The sequence below is a fragment of the Carassius gibelio genome, chromosome B11 (assembly GCF_023724105.1).
Source record: "Carassius gibelio isolate Cgi1373 ecotype wild population from Czech Republic chromosome B11, carGib1.2-hapl.c, whole genome shotgun sequence".
Lineage (NCBI taxonomy): Eukaryota > Metazoa > Chordata > Actinopteri > Cypriniformes > Cyprinidae > Carassius > Carassius gibelio.
In genome coordinates, this window is record NC_068406.1 from 10,656,305 (window position 1) to 10,673,900 (window position 17,596).

At 35.1% G+C, this 17,596-nt stretch overlaps 1 protein-coding gene across 6 annotated transcripts in view; it reads left to right on the plus strand.

Moving 5' to 3' along the window:
• The window catches only part of LOC127968377 (voltage-dependent L-type calcium channel subunit alpha-1D-like), a 98,278-nt gene that overhangs the window by 49,160 nt on the left and 31,522 nt on the right, over window positions 1-17,596 (plus strand). For 3 of the 6 annotated variants that reach the window (XM_052569548.1, XM_052569550.1, XM_052569553.1), the window contains 20 exons: window positions 234-318; window positions 441-467; window positions 2,135-2,295; window positions 2,404-2,629; window positions 2,700-2,907; window positions 2,987-3,107; window positions 3,976-4,066; window positions 4,177-4,210; window positions 4,286-4,316; window positions 4,397-4,523; window positions 5,547-5,676; window positions 8,410-8,469; window positions 10,720-10,826; window positions 11,786-11,873; window positions 12,036-12,143; window positions 12,257-12,309; window positions 12,496-12,642; window positions 13,751-13,952; window positions 15,540-15,698; window positions 17,187-17,297. In XM_052569548.1, coding sequence (XP_052425508.1) covers window positions 234-318; window positions 441-467; window positions 2,135-2,295; window positions 2,404-2,629; window positions 2,700-2,907; window positions 2,987-3,107; window positions 3,976-4,066; window positions 4,177-4,210; window positions 4,286-4,316; window positions 4,397-4,523; window positions 5,547-5,676; window positions 8,410-8,469; window positions 10,720-10,826; window positions 11,786-11,873; window positions 12,036-12,143; window positions 12,257-12,309; window positions 12,496-12,642; window positions 13,751-13,952; window positions 15,540-15,698; window positions 17,187-17,297 — 2,276 coding nt within the window. Of the gene's footprint in view, window positions 1-233; window positions 319-440; window positions 468-2,134; window positions 2,296-2,403; window positions 2,630-2,699; window positions 2,908-2,986; window positions 3,108-3,975; window positions 4,067-4,176; window positions 4,211-4,285; window positions 4,317-4,396; window positions 4,524-5,546; window positions 5,677-8,409; window positions 8,470-8,544; window positions 8,605-10,719; window positions 10,827-11,785; window positions 11,874-12,035; window positions 12,144-12,256; window positions 12,310-12,495; window positions 12,643-13,750; window positions 13,953-15,539; window positions 15,699-17,186; window positions 17,298-17,596 lie in introns of all 6 variants that reach the window. The other 3 variants (XM_052569549.1, XM_052569551.1, XM_052569552.1) reach the window with 1 other exon arrangement.

Sequence of the window (17,596 nt, forward strand, 5' to 3'; positions counted from 1 at the left end):
CATTATATCAGATCTTATAAATTACAGTTATACTGAGTTATATTCATGCATTATTTTTTTCCACATTTATAATTTGAGCTTTCGACTGGAATTGGGTTTCACCAAGAATGTGTCTCAATCTCATTATCCTGTTGAATGTTTTTTTCAAGTTTACTAAATCTTTCTTGGCAGAGTATGTTTGAAGCTTATGTTTTAATGTGTGTATGATAAACCTTTTGTTTGTGACACAATAGCGAGTATACCGGCAAGTGAGACAGAATCCATGAACACAGAAAATGAGAAAGGAGAAGATAAGGCAACATGTTGTGGCCCGACATGGTGAGAAAACTCACAAATACACATGAATGGATATTTGATCAGTAAGGAATACCAATTGTAATATGCTGTATCTGTGAATACTCTGGTTTCTGCTTTAACTTTACAATTTGTTTTCATTACAGTCAAAAAATTTCAAAATCAAAATTCAGGTCAGTAATTTTGAGATTAGCCCCCTCTAATGTTCATTTACAGTTTATTTACAGCTGCACGTTATTGCATGTACTGTATTACTGTGAGCTTTTATTATCTAGCTAACTAGCTCGCAACACTGGGATATAATGCTAGACAGAAAAATTTTAGCTCGCTTGATAGCATTCTAGCATCTCGCTAGCTAGTCTTTTGTCTGTCTGTTCTATGTGTTGAGCATTTTGTCTGTTTAGCTTGCTAGAGAAAATCCTAGCTAGCATTCTGTCATCTCAATCTTTATTTGTAAACCTTTCACCCTGCTGAAAAAAACAATAGACACCATCACAAATTTGTAATGGTTTTACTTGTTATAATGGGACTTGTATTGGTGATAACAGAAACTGTAATGAACCCTGTGGGTTTCTACTGGTAATTGGTTGCCTTCTATAGAGGGTAAGCATTGACGTCACTTTCCCGCCGGAATACACTCCCTCAGCTTGACTGAGTGGCAAAAGAGCCTGCTGCATGAATGGATTTAATAGGGAAGCTGCGAAAACCTAAGCAAAACAAACCATAATCAGTTTACACTAAAGGTCATTGGACTCGATATAGTGTTCTTTACAGCTTAGCAAAGATCCAGTGGTCCATGGATATCGATATGCAGCCAGGAATCATGTTTCATTAAATTTCGTACAGCTTAATTCGTACAGCTTGAGTCTTTACTCATTTTCAAGAAACACCAAAAGACTCATCTTTTTAACCTGCACTTAACCAACTAATACCAGCACTTTTCCTTTTCTTGAAAAAAAAAAAAAACCCTGGCTATGTGTTCTGTACTAGACTAACTGAGACTTGTCATGGCTCTTGTATACTGTTGTTGTTCTCTTGTTGACCTGCCTGCTTCTATTGTTCTCATTTGTAAGTCGCTTTGGATAAAAGCGTCTGCTAAATGATTAAATGTAAATGTAAATTTGCCAGTGAACACATTTTGTAAATACAAACTATGTTGGTATCATGAGATATGTATATATACAATATATAGGGTATGATTTTACCCCAAATTTCAACATATTAACATAAAATGATAACTGCAAATCTGTGTTTCGCTGCCTGGAGTCCATTTGTTTCTCTTAACTGCACATTTGCTTTTCTTTTCTGTAGCTTTCGGCAGTCTGTAAAAATATATCTCAGATTTCTTGTCGAATCTGTATGTACAGTCACTCCTAATACAGTAAATGCTAATGTACTATGTCCCAAAACACACTATAGGAAGTTGAGGGTTCGTAATGGTATTTGAAGTGGAAACCATTAATATTTCTAATGGTTTCTGTTGTTTTTTTCTTAGCAGGGATGAATGCTTTTCTGTTGTTCAAAAAGCATATGAATCAAAAACATCTAGCATTCAGTCTGTAAAGTTAGCTACTTTTCTATCTAGCATGCTATCATGCTAAGCTAATGTCTTAACATTGTACTATCCTATCTATTGAGTGTGAATTGTTCTGTCTAGTCTGCTGTCTGTCTATGTACTGTATTATTCTACTTTTCTGTTAAGAGTTCTGCTTAATCTTCTTGTGTTCTGTCCAGCATTCCATTTGTATCTCTTTTTTATCTCCTTCTTTCAATGTATAATTTTGTTGTAATTTTTTCTCCGTGTGTCTGTGTTGTCTGACTTGACTGCTGTCTCTTTCAGTCGGCGCTGGCGTCGCTGGAACCGGTTGTGTCGGAGGAATTGTCGTTTGGCTGTGAAATCCGTGCCATTCTATTGGCTGGTGATCATCCTGGTGTTCCTCAACACTTTGACCATCTCTTCAGAACATGACAACCAGCCCTTGTGGCTCACGCAAGTCCAGGGTGAGCCCTACATGTGTTTGTGCTCTCGCTATAAATGTACAAGATCAAGACTTCTTCACATTCACACTGTGTTTTTCTTTTTTCAACTTGATTGGTTTTCTCCTGTAGATGTAGCCAATAAAGTGCTGCTGGCCCTGTTCACGTGTGAGATGTTGGTGAAGATGTACAGTCTGGGTCTGCAGGCCTATTTTGTGTCTCTGTTTAATCGCTTTGACTGCTTTGTGGTGTGTGGAGGCATCACAGAGACCATCCTAGTCGAGTTAGAGATCATGTCACCTCTAGGCATCTCAGTGTTTCGATGTGTGCGACTTCTCAGGATCTTTAAAGTCACACGGTAAAGAAGGAATATGACAAATTTTGTGTAGAGCACAGGACACTTTTATATGGTTTGTTTTTGCCTTTAGTCACTGGGCGTCTCTCAGTAACTTGGTGGCATCTCTGCTGAACTCCATGAAGTCCATCGCTTCTCTACTGCTGCTGCTCTTCCTCTTCATCCTCATCTTCAGCCTCCTCGGTATGCAGGTGTTCGGCGGCAAGTTTAACTTCGACGAGACACAAACGAAGAGGAGCACCTTTGACAACTTCCCTCAGGCCTTGCTCACTGTGTTTCAGGTCTGTCTGTGTGCAGCTGTTAAGTCTTTAGATTTGATGGGACATGTGTTTACTCTGATATGTGATGTGTTGTTTTCAGATTCTGACTGGTGAAGACTGGAATGCCGTCATGTACGATGGAATTATGGCGTATGGCGGCCCATCATCGTCAGGAATGATTGTGTGCATCTACTTTATCATTCTCTTCATCTGTGGAAACTGTATCCTTTTACTGCTGACTTGCTGAGCAAAGTCTAGCTGTGGGTAAGATGTTAACTATTTTTATTTTTATTTTTTTTTTGGAAGAAATTAACACATTTTATTCAGCAAACATGCATTAAATTGATCAGAAGTGACCAAATTCTTTTTTTTTTTACCTTTTGTAGTCTTTCAAATAAATGGTGTTCTTTTTATTTTAATGTTATTGCATATAACTTTTTAGTTTCCCCACAAATAATAAGCAGCTTTTCCATCAAAGGAATCTGTTTTATTTGAAAATATATTCATATATATATATATATATATATATATATATATATATATATATATATATATATATATATATATATATATATATATATATATATATATATTTAATTGTAATAATATTTCACAAAATTACTGTTTTTACTGTATTTTTTAATCAAATAAATGCAGCCTGGGTGTTCTTAAGACATTTCTTTAAATATCTTTAATATCTCCATGTATCCGATGAGAATGTGCAATTTTAATTAATTTGGGAAATTGTTTTGATATAATCTGCACACAGCTATTCAGTTATTTGCTCCACAAACAAACTAAAAGCATTTTCCCACAGTTCACACTCGCAGTGACATAAGTTGCCAAGATCCCCCCCAAAAAATGCATTATATATATTATACACACGCATACACACACACGTATTTATATATGAGTGTGTTCCTATTTCAGAGCAAATAAATAAATATCAAGATATACAGGATATATAAAAAATTACATTTTGCATTCAGAATTGCAATTATTCCATTGCATTTTATTCCAGATAGACTGTTAGTTGCTTGCTTATGAGCATCAAAATATTGTTGGTTTGCTTAACACATTGACACCTAGACATTCTTCTGAACGTGTTCTTGGCTATCGCTGTGGACAACCTTGCAGACGCAGAGTCTCTGAACACAGACAGCGACGATAAGAAGAAAGGGTAAATGATAATAGCTTGTAAAGGGTCATCTTATCTGAAGTTGAGGGCCTGGATTGAGTTTCCTGTGCTTGTGTGCTGCATTTTTCAGTTTGTTTTTCTTTTTTTCCAAGTGATGAAAACGAGGAAAATGAAGAAGATGCCAAGGTAAGTAATTGTTTTTTGTGTTTGTATTTTATATGTTAGTAGTAGCATATAATAATGTTGGCTTTTCTCCTTCAGGCTGAAAACGAGGATGAGAAGGACAATGCAGGTAAAAAACTACATCTCCATGTATTTCCACATTGAAAACTATTTTTTAAATGTGTCCTGATCATCATGTCCATGTAACAGAGGAGGATGAAGACTTGCCGGACGTTCCTGCGGGGCCCCGCCCAATGATCTCAGAGCTTGTTAAGAAGGAGAAAATCACGCCAATCCCAGAGGGCAGTGCGTTCTTCATCTTCAGCAACACAAACCCGTATGTGTCACATTTAAGTCTGCTCAAACTTACACAGAACAAGACAGGAGCAAAGAGATGTGTAGACGTAGACATTTACATATATACTATAAATATATATAAAATTAGTCACTCTCATTTTATATTGAATTACATTTATCTGCATTCGATCATTAGGATCGAGTCAGTTAGAAATACAGTACCAAGGGTTCACACAAAACCAAGGGTTTGCCTTTAGTTACTATGCTGCCCGCAGTTGGAATCAGCTTCCAGAAGAGATCAGATGTGCTAAAACAATAGTCACATTTAAATCTAGACTTAAAACTCATCTGTTTAGCTGTGCATTTATTGAACGAGCACTGTGCAATTTTCACTGTTTTTTTTTTATAATTTTAAAAGTTTTAAAATTGCTTGTTTTATTCTTGTTATTATTTTTTTTTCATTATTATTTTACTTTCTTTTAGGTAAAGCACTTTGAATTACCATTTTGTACGAAATGTGCTGAATAAATAAACTTGCCTTGCTTTGCATTCTAGGTACACACATGCATGTATATATAAGAATAATATGTTTACACATTTAAAATATTTGTATATAATATAAATTATATAAATATATACATTGAAAAAAATTTGTAAAATATATGCTGTATGTGTGTATTTATATATACATAATAAGTATACACAGTATACACACGTATATTTTGTAAAAAAAAAATATTTTGAATGCGAATTAATCACGATTAATTATTTTACAGCACATTTAGCTTTATTTATATTTCAGTTGCAACTATTTCTATAAGTTTACGTTTTTAATCTAATATCAATATTCACAGATTTTTCAATAACTTTTTATAATTACTTGTATTTACATTAAATCCACGTTTCTAATTACTATTTTCTAATTCTAGTTTCTAGTGTCACAAGGCAACTGAATTTGTGGTTTTAAATACTTAACAGAATATAATAGCCATTTAAAAAAAAAAAAAAAAAACCTGCAAAGTTCAAAGTTTCAGTATGTATTTTTCTCTCTCTCTCTCTGTAGAATTCGTGTCGCATGCCACAAGCTGATAAACCACCACATCTTCACCAATCTCATCCTCGTTTTCATTATGTTAAGCTCCGCCTCCTTGGCAGCTGAGGACCCAATCAGAAACTTCTCTGCACGGAATATTGTGAGTACTAATTGCACACAGACAGATGTACACACAAACAATTTGGTTTGGTTACTTATTAATGTCCAAATCAATGGACATTAATGAGTCACACGTTCCGCCAATTCAACTAAAACATCATGGTAAGTGATATTTATTAAGTAAAACTTTTATTTTCACATATGAATATTGTAAAAATACTACATTTCTTTTTATTGGTTAAGAACAACTCAGTGTACTCAGATTGTGAAGATTTTATATATATATGACTAGTTGACTAGTTGCTTTGTGCATCTGTTATTCCTTCATCTCTTCATGTTTGCTAACTCTTTTCCTTCAAACTAAGGAAGCTACCTCACTGAAAGCGCAATGTTTTTGGGGTGTTACCGTTACAGACACACTGGTAAACCTGGTGGCCATTTCAGAAAGGAGTGAAAACTCTTAGTATATTAATCATGAAATGAGGGAAACTCTGGGTTTTCCATTTCAGAATGGGAGGTTTGTCAAACCTGAGAAAGCAAAGTCAAGCCCCATTTCTGAAAGAGAGGTAACTTGTACTACACCATGGTAACTTACTCTATGAACCTAACCTGATCAGGATCTCTTAAATACTATTTAAATAATTCATTCATTCATGCATGCTACAAAAATGCTTTTCATACGAATGGCTTCAGTGGTGTAGGCAGTAACACGTTGGGCGTGAAAAAATTACCATGAAAGTGAATAGTCTTATTTAAATAACCTACCGTTCAGCCAGTTTTCACCTGTTATATTATAACAGCGATAAGAATTAAAATTGTATTGAGTCTAAACTATGCAGACGTCTTTTTGGCGGGAGCTGTTGCCATGGTGAAACGTTATACCGGAGCTCTGTTCTGCCCTACAAAGGCAAAAGACCATAACTCGTTAGAGTGTGAAACTGAGAAAAACGACTTTAAAATTTTTTACTCGTCCAGCCAAATTAATTATAGGTAGGACAATGGAAATGTAACTATTAGATGTTTTAGTAATGAAAACTGTCTACATTAAAAAATGTTACCCCTATTTGGAAGTTAATGTACTCTGCCTTTTCATTGTCTGCAAAACGTGAGAAGTCACACCAAGAAAAAAGGCAATAAATTCCACATCATCAATATTTGATTGATCACCATTAACAAAATCGTTATAGAAACAACTGTATAAAATCTTAGTGTTCATGGGTTGTCTCATATAGGCTATTGCATATAGACTTTATTAAAAATATATATATTTTGATCGTAACAAGCAGATTTAAAGTGAAACATGAGTGGATACCAATTTATTTGATATGCTCAGTATCGTAAAAGAATGTAAGACATAACATAATTGCTTTTATATTGGTTTGTATGAAATAGCCTAAACTAAAAGAACGACTTGTGGATTTATGTGAACACCAGCAAATGGGAATAATGCTCAGAAGTGTTGTGGATTAAATGTCTCCGATCAGTCCGATGACATCGCCATGGATTGATTTTATCAGGTTACAAGAAAATGTAGGATATAGATTTAATTGCGAACTGTTAGCAGGCTACTAATTGTATGACTGAACATGCTAGCTACAGCTTTCGAATCCACAAGCATCCAACTAGAAGTGATTTCCATTTTTATTCGGATAATTTTCTAAATATTACTGTTATTGTGTCATGAAATGTAGTTTTAAAATTATTTCAGGCGAAAATGTAGTTGTTTTAAACTCAAATATGCGGTTTATTCATAATAAAGACAGCGTCTATTTAAAAAATGTGTTTTGCCGATCTCGGAGATGAGCTCCATGCGATCAGCGGGAGCTCCGTCATCATGTATCCGCCGAGAACAGCCTCACCTCGGATAGATCTTCTGACATTAGCCGCTGGCTCTGATGTCTCTTTAGTGGTTCAAGATAAAATATAATTCGTTTGGGGTAAAATGAAACGTTTCGTATCTTTGGCCTTTATTCAATTTATCTATTAATATGTTTATATATATATATATATATATATATATATATATATATATAGGTCATTTTTATTCCTGTCTCTATAGAAATATTAACTTTTGTCATAAAGCTCCGGTTGACTGCTCACTGACAACATCAGTCGTTCCTCCTTGTTGAATGAGTAGAGAAAGGTATTCCTGCACAACCGGAGGCTGCAGGAACATACTGTTGAATGAGTGACACCTAGCAGGCCCCTGATTGGTTAACGCGGTGCGAATTGACGCCAAAGTTCAAATTTTTCAACTCGGGTGGTAGACGCGAATTCGCGTCAAACGCTAAATGCACAAAAAGCACCATTCGCGCGTCATTCGTGCCCCTCTTAACAACCCATTCGCGCCACGAGACCTCCAGACGCGCGTAAATGCGCCTTTGCATTGACTTAACATTGAAATCATTCGCGCCAGACGCTCTATTCGCGTTTGGTGTGAACACAGCATTATACACATGATAAAGAATGTCTTGAATGTCCCAAAAATATAAATAACTAATTTTCGACAAAAATCTGAGTTAAGGTCTTTTGCCTTTGCATGGCAGAATTGATCATGGCTTTTCATAGTCTTAGTGCATGCTCTAAACTCAAAGTCAAAAACTCAGAGTTTCCCATCTCAGAGTAAGTCACTCATAGTTCAAGTTTTAACCCAGAGTTGGTTGAATCTCCTTACTGAAATGGGCCCCTGGAATGATTAAATAAACTATTTCTTTTCTGATGACAAATTATGATTGGTGAATGTTTTGTTAAACATGTACGTTGCTCTTTGCAGATACTTGGTTACTTTGACTATGCTTTCACGGCTATCTTTACTGTAGAGATCGTGTTAAAGGTAAATGTCCTGCCCTGTGCTGGTGTTGTGTGTGGTGTATGTGCAGTAACGCTGTAACCGTCTGGTTTATTCCAGGTCCTAGGCTATGCAGATTATGTCTTCACTAGTATGTTTACATTTGAGATCGTGTTAAAGGTAACCTTTCGGCACACAGGCCTGGCTGCATTATCTCCATGTGTGTCACCTGCTACTTCAGTACTACCTGGCTTGATCAATCTCTTTTCTTTCTCTTTTTTTAAACCACGGCTCCTCTTTTACTAAAAGACTAAAAGAAAAGAAATGTCTTAGAACATGAAAGCACGTCTTCATCAAACAAAGCACAAGAGTTGTCAGGTTTTCAGCTTTCTTTTGGGGAGAAACGACAGGGCTTGAACCTGAACCCTGATTGGTCAAAGTGGGGTTAAGGAAGTTGGGAGAAATCACACAGGATGTGTCTGTGAAACTAAAATCCTTTTTGTTGAGGAAAGAATCTAATTTGAAAAAGACGAAACTATGCAACTCTTTGTGATATGAGAACAACACTGCCTCTCTCATGCCTTCATAACCGATTGGCATGTGTCCAGTCCATAAAAGAGGGGGCAAATACAACCATGCTTGGACAGAACATGGTTCAAACCCCTTGACTGAGTGCATATCAATGCAATGTGACCTCCAGCGCTGAACGGGGCAGCACAGTTATTTCTCTCTGGTTGTGTTCAGAAAATCATACTACAGTACCATCCGTATTATTTCTATTTGTAGTATATATAATTTTATATTTACTTTTAATTTATTTTTCCGTTTCAGTAATTTAAAAAGATTTAAGGTATCTGCCATTATAGTATTTATATCATATATAGACTTTCCTGCATTTTATTAAATCTATAAATTGTTTCTAATTATTCACTAGTCACTAGGCAACTACTTTTAATAATTTAATAACTTAGAAAAAACACAAGAAACACAGAAAACAGTACCCACAATTCAGTGTGCATTTCTTGTGTAGTGAATGAACCAGAAAATATATATTTTTAATCAGCTTGCCAAAATGTAACACATTTTTATAAAAAATTTACATTAAAAAAATTTAAATATATTTTCAAGATGCTTATTGATGCAACTCACATGCAGTGCATTACAACACTATTAGCATACTACTGTTTGAAACTATTTTGAAATGTTTTATTACTATTTCGATTTTTTTATATTCTGAACCTGGCCCTATTCAGGCACAGTGGCAGAATTCTTTCTCTACTGGTGCTAAGTGGGGGCTAGACCAATATGTGGGGATGCTTAGAAAATAAATTATATTGATGACGTCAGATATAAAAAAATTTGGCGGGTCTATAGCGCCCCCTAGCCCTGTTGTAGCGCCGTCACTGGCCCTATAGTTTTGTGGAGAGGTAAGAAGTGCTGAGCTTGGACCAGCAACTACTAAAAACATTTTAGGTAAAAGATTTACAGTTTTCATGAAACATTTTTATGTAGTTACCTAAATTTGATTGGTCTCTGATTAGCGGTGTAATGTTAACGTAACTCAGTGCTTGCCCTTCTAGTGTGTGGTTGCATCTGTATTCATATACATTCAGCGAATAACTCCTTTGCATTCATGATTTTGGAACGACTTGCTTTGGTTTTGGCTCGTCTTTTCTCTGCCTGCTGAAAATGAAGTTACAGTAGGAGCTTTTTTTCCTATTTTTTTTTTACTGAATCTTGCCGAAGGGAACAGGGCGCAATGTTCTCAAGAAAAAAAAAAAAAAAAAAACGGCTCACATGAATGTGACAGTAAGGGACGTTCTCATTTCAGATCGCCTAATAGATAAGTTTCGTTTTCTTTCTGACTCTTTCTGTCTTTTCTTTCTCTTTTGTCTCCTCCTATATTCTTTCTGTCAATCCTTATTTCTTCTGTTTTAATTTAGGCCCCTTCAAAGCTCGGCAACAAACAGCATGTTTTATTGCTGGGCCCCCTAGAGGCAGATTGTGAAACAGAGCTTACTACTGCATTCATGTAGACTCAGGCCGTGAGGGTTTGGCGGAGTTAGTGCTAGGATCTCGCCTTTAGTCCAACTCCGAGCACGCCACCCTTAAAAACAGAGTGATATTATGGAGTGTTTATGTGTGTTTCTGTCTATACAGGTGTGTTTGTGTGTGTGTGTGTGTGTGAGAGAGAGAGAATATTTTCTCCGTCTGAGAGTGTGATTTGTTGTTCCTTATGTCTGTGTCTTTCATTACGGTGGATCAAGTTTTGACCATCTATGATTGTTTTGTCAGATGACCACGTATGGCGCGTTTCTCCACAAAGGGGCTTTCTGCAGGAACTACTTTAATCTTCTCGATCTGCTGGTGGTCGGTGTGTCGCTGGTGTCTTTCGGAATTCAGTGAGTGATCGTTTTATTTTAGAGCTTCGCGGTTAATTAATATAAAACCAGAATCATATTGTGTGATAATTAAATCCCAAAGGTTGAAATAACCTTAAATAAATAATTATTATTATTGTCATTATAATCAATTATAAATTACTATTATTTACAATCAAATATTACAAGGTAAGATTTCTTGTTTCATTATGTAGATTTACAGTAATATTAATATTTGTTCATATTTTCTTAAATACTTTTCTTAAATACTTTTTTTTTACTGTGAAATTACTATATACAATTACTTATATATGTATATATATATTCTTTTTTTATATTATATTTGTATTTATTAGTAATTATATTCTAGAGGGCTCTAATTTCCACCTAATAGCAAAGTATTACAATATTAATATTTCTTCTTATTTTTTATTTTTATATTTATTTTATAGTCATTATATAAATAAAAATAAAAAAATGTCTAAATAATGCCACAACACAGTCAATCTTTTTTTTATTACATTTTAAATTACAATTTTAATTTTATTAAGAAAAAAAATCACGGTTAGATTTTACAGCGCTATTATATTCCCTGATTGAAAGAGAGCAGCACGACTTTGGTCAAAGGTTGCCTTTTTTCTTTGCTGATTTCTCAATTATATAAAATGTAAGTATCAGTTTTACCATTAGAACTTTTTTGACAAAATCCAGTAAAAGTTCTAAAATGAATGTGTAATTGACCTAGCTGAGATAGGCCAAGTTGGCCTGGTTTGGTGCTGGTCTTGCTGTCAGACTTGGTGTTCACAGACAAAACTTTCCATGGTTCCATGAAGCTAGATGACGAAGGAAGTTAGCTATGTTTGCTAGTTCAGAAACATGTCAGAGACACCAGCATCATAAGGACTTTAATGCATGAATGTCTTTTCTTGGTCTCTGTTTTTTTTTCTTTTTTTTAACGTATACTTGTCTGTCTCCTGCAGATCGTCTGCTATCTCAGTGGTGAAGATTCTGAGAGTTCTGAGGGTGCTGCGTCCACTCAGGGCCATAAACAGAGCTAAAGGACTGAAGGTTCTGCTCACTGCTTGCTTAGATATGAATTGTCTACAGTGAATATGAATGTTAATATGATTAATTGAAATAGGGCTTTCACTGTTCCCTGCCAGGTCTTTAAGCAACTATAAATGTAACATTAGCTGACAGCCTCTGTGCTTTATCCTTTGCTTTCTGCAGCATGTGGTCCAGTGTGTGTTTGTGGCCATCAGAACTATTGGAAACATCATGATTGTCACCACACTGTTACAGTTCATGTTCGCCTGCATTGGTGTACAGCTCTTCAAGGTAAAATATTTCGTATATAGCATGGGATTTTCACGATTTTTTATTTTTTTTGTGTGTGTGTTTATGAAATAAGTGCTCACCCAGACTGCATTTATTTATTTATTTTTCTTCAGGGCAAGTTTTATCGTTGTAATGATGAAACCAAATCCAGCCCAGAGGAGTGCAAGTGAGTCGAAACTAAAGTCTGAACATTTTAATCATTGCTGATATTAACTACTTAACATCATGCACTTTTTTAAATAAGCCTTTCTAAGAAGACCAGTTGCTTTCACAACATTTACAATTATTGTAATAACATTCACTAAAGGAAACAGCTGTAAAAGAGGTGAAAATACTGTTTTCTCTCTCTCAGGGGAACATATATCCTGTATAAGGAAGGTGACGTGAACCAGCCAATCATTCAGAAGCGCTATTGGCACAACAGCGATTTCAACTTCGATAATGTGCTCATGGCCATGATGGCTCTATTCACAGTGTCCACGTTTGAAGGCTGGCCATCGTAAGCATTCAACAATACAGCATAATGTACATCAGATATAGAACAGCACCTTTATTTGATTAGATTTTTTTTATCTTATTTTGCTATTTTATGATGTTTTGTTTTGTGCACCTTAATATACATCAGATACAGAATAGCATCTTTATTTTAGTATATATTAGGATTTTATTTAATTATATTAATTATTTCTCTTCACCTTCAGATGTAAAACAGCACTGTTTATTTTATTTTTATGCAACTTATAAGTCAAACTTTTTTTATGATTCGTAATATAAATCAGATATAGAATAGAACTATATATATATATATATATATATTTATATTTTTTTTAAATTTCTTTATATTATTATTATTTTTATTATATTTTATAGATCGGTATACAATAGCAAATTTTATTATATTTTTTATGCACTTCAATATTTATGTGTCAGATGTAGATTGGCTTTTTTTTTTTTTTACTTTATTGACTTTTATTTTAGTTTTTTATTTTATTGTTATATTATGCTCCTTATTATAGGTCAGATATAGAATAACAGCTTTATCTAATTTTTATTTTGTAGACAATAAATACTAAGCACATATATCAAATCTTTTTTTTTTTTTTTTTACATTTATTGCTCTTTATGCATCCAGGAACAAAAATTTAAGCGATAATCAGATGCTTATTATTTTCCAACCTATAGTTTTGGGTATTTTTTAAATCAGTATTACTCTGTAATATCAGTGATGTTGAAAATGGCTCTATATAATTGGATATTGTGAGATAGCTAATATTGGTTCTTTTATTGCGCATTGTTACTCAGACAGTCGAGTTTCCATTTTCAAAACCACAGGGGAAATGAGCGAGTGTGTTATTGTGTTTTTGGTGTTTGTATTGGCGCTGTTGGGAAGTGCCACTGTGAACTTGATGCCAACAGTAGCACGCTGTCCCTGTAATTACAACACCACACTGCTTCAAATGTTCTGTTAGTTTAACACGCACTTAGTTTCACACACACTGTGACAGAATAACACGATATAGCTGTTCTGTAACTGTGGGTGATGAAGAACACTTTTTCCTTGGCTCTCATTTCTTTTTAGTTTACTTCTACATTTTGTCTTTCCTAAGGTTGTTGTACAAGGCCATAGACTCCAACCGGGAGAACTTGGGTCCGATCTACAACTACCGTGTGGAGATTTCCATCTTCTTCATCATCTACATTATCATCATCGCCTTCTTCATGATGAATATCTTCGTGGGTTTCGTCATCGTGACTTTTCAGGAACAGGGAGAGAAGGAGTACAAGAACTGTGAGCTGGACAAGAACCAGGTAAGAGAAGACACAACAAGAGTAAGTGGAACATGGGATGTGTCACAAACCAGTGTGCTGCTTATCTAGAAAGTATTTTTAGGCAACAAAATGATGCTGGCTTATCATTTTCCAGTTCCTCATCATTTCTATGGACTCTCTATAATGTTAATGTATTCATTTAAATGTATTTACAAGTTAATCTATTCATCAAAATGTATTTACATGTTAAATATGTAAAGAAACCGAAATTAAGTTGGTTGTTACTACTATTTAAGTTATGTAATTGTGTTTGCAACCAAAAAACACTGATTTTGCACAATTCTTCCTTAATACAGATAAAGGAGACAGAATTTCATTCAATCTTTGTGTATTTTATTTACAGACAAAGCTAAAAAACATTACATGTGAGGAGACATAACAAAATCTTTTGGAAAACATAAAAACATTTACATATTAGATGTGAGCGTGGTGTATTTTTCTAACATGGCGCCTTCACAACAATATTTGGACACATATTGGTCCAAGCACAGCACACAACCACGATTGTATCCAGCAAAGTCTTCAGCTCAGTCTCATGACCGGTGTGGACAGTGCCCGGTGATGGAGGTGGATTCACAGGATCATCCATCTCAGGTGCAGGTGTAGTGTCTGACAGTAACAATATAAAGAAATTATGTCATATCACAACCTCTATTCCTAAGGAATCCAGATTAGATATACATAGGATACACACAACATACACTACCGTTCCAAAGTTTGGGGTCAGTGAGATATTTTAAAATGTTAAAAGAAGCATCTTCTGCTCACCAAGGCTGCATTTATTTGATATAAATAAATAAATAATAAAAACAGTAATATTGTGAAATATTATGACTTTTCTATTTTAATATATTTTAAACTAATTTATTCCTGTAATTAAAGCAGGAACACACTCCAACATTTCATAGGCAGGTTTGCCTGCAAACAGTCACCAAATAAATAGCAATGTAGCCTAGATGTACAACATTTAAAACTGATTAACGTATCGCTTTAGTACATTGGTAACTTAAGCTCATTTTCTAGCCATTTAATGCTAGTTAACAGTTAACATTTACAGAGAGTAATTGTAACTTACCTTTGTGAAAATGCTTTGAACACACCATCATGTGTGGTGGAGTGTTATCGAAGGTAATCTTGGCGTAATTTTGTCACCTCTCAAACAAGGCTTGTACTATTATTTATCCCCGCTGGAAAACGATAAAAATATATTCCATTAGCTTCATGCCACTTTGCATTTTATAACACAGCAGGTAAATGGCATCTTGAACACTGCGTTCTTCCCTCCATGCAAAGAAGTCTGGCGCCTAATGTTTGTGCCGCGGATTCCCAAAATGCTTTGCGTTCACCACTGGGAATACGTCATGATGACGACACATTAGTGATCTCTATAAGGTTGAGAACCAAGCCATGTAGTTTCTGCTTTTTCTGTATTCTATTTATTTCTGCAGTATACATTATATTGCATATGAGTTGATGTCCACTTAATTTACATTTGAAGATAAAATCCAAAAGCCTGTATGTTAATTGACAGAATGAAAAGCATGGTTTTATCTGTGTGTTCCTCAGCGTCAGTGTGTTGAGTATGCGTTGAAAGCACGTCCTCTCAGGAGATACATCCCAAAGAACCCCTATCAGTATAAGTTCTGGTATGTGGTGAACTCCACCGGCTTTGAGTACATCATGTTTGTCCTGATCTTACTCAACACCATCTGTCTCGCCATTCAGGTAACTTTCTTTATTCTTAGGTATTTACAAGTAGAGTTTGGGTTTAAATTAGGGATGTTTGTAGCAACTCCTAATGTTCATTTGAATTAATCTAAATTTTCCATGCGCAAAAAGAAGCAAACCACAGAACATGAGGATTCATATCATATGTGACCCTGGACCACAAAACCAGTCTTAAGTCGCTGGGGTATATTTGTAGCAATAGCCAAAAATACATGTATGGGTTAAAATTTAAATCTGTGGTGTTAGGTGTTATTACTGTACCGCCATGATGTTATGCAAAACATTTAGTTTTATGTGGATATTGGAACGCGAGTGAAGTACATAATATTTTGGCATTCAAATACATCGTGAATATGAAAACGTGTCGAATGGGGTTTCATTTTCTTTTCTTTTTCATTTTCCCAACATTTTATAACAGTAGCCAGGTGGTGAAGACAAGAAAAAAGAAACTAAATTACAATGTTACTTGCAATCGCCACTTGCACTCTCCGCTACCTGTTATGTTACTTGCAATCAACACAAATTAAGCATTTTTCCCATATAGAATAAACCGTCTACAACTCGTTTATATCACCTTCTTTGTAAATTAAGCTACATTGTGTTTTATTTGTAATGATTTTCTATAGGAGGAAAACGTTTAATGTACAATATAACGCACTGCATTCTGTACTCGTCTACTTGCCTGTACAGAGTTGATCCTTTTAAAATCACTTAATGCATTTCATAATGCACGTTCATATTTGCTGGTCTGTATTTACGTTGAGTCATCAACAAGACATATAGGCTAGGCCTACTGAATTGTCTTTATCATCTTAGTCTGTTATTGGGCCACATTAAGCGTTTTGTTGTATGGGAGGACAAAGTTTGCGCATTGTGTTCATAGCCATCTGCTTGTCTTGTAGTACATTAAATAATAACTATATATCGAATATGGTCTTTTAATTGAACTTAATGTATCTTAATGCATTATGTCATATTAAGTGTTTCTTTTTTCTACAGGAGGAAAATGCTTAACGAAAGACTTTGTGCATTGCGTTCATATTCTGCTATTCTGTGGCCACGGATTTGCCGGTTTTGTCTTTTTCTTGCAGGACCCTATACGTTATAGTACTAAATTAGGTTTAATCACCACCACAGCATCTTGTTTCCATTTTCAACATGCACGATTTGTATTGATAGCAAGTGACGTCACAGGTAGCAAAAAGCAATTGCAAGTGACATTGTAATTTAATTTCTTTTTTCTTGTCTTCACCACCTGGCTACTTTTGTAAAAACAAAAAGTTATCAATAAATAGAAAAAAAAAAAAAAAAAAATTAAGACTGCAAGGGATGTTGCTAGCGGAAGCACAAGTGTCTGAGGGTGTAAGTCTGAAAGTGCAAGTCTGCAGCCAGACCCTTCTCCAATAAATTGCAATTTCTACAGTTTTTCTATTGTACATTTAATTAACATTTCTACAATTTCATATCACACATTTCTCTGTCCAGCACTATGGTCAGTCCGAGCTTTTCAATTATGTTATGGACATCCTGAATATGGTCTTCACTGCCGTCTTTACTGTGGAGATGTTACTCAAACTGATCGCCTTCAAACCCCGGGTGAGTAATTCAAACACACAGATACAGCCTTCACACATAATCACATAGTTTACCATTTGGACATTCGTAAAAGCACAGTATAAATACGCTTCCCTTCTCAATATGTCATAGTGTTCCACTTATATCATGCCAGTTTTATCATGTTAACATCCCTCTGCCCCACTCTCCACTTTGACACATGCAGATTTGTGTTGAGAAGAACAGAATGCTAGTAAGCAGCTCAGTGTGATTTGCAGTGCTGTCGTTTTCAGCTTTTCTGTGTGGCGTGACTAGCAGTGTTTCTTCACCACATTCACACT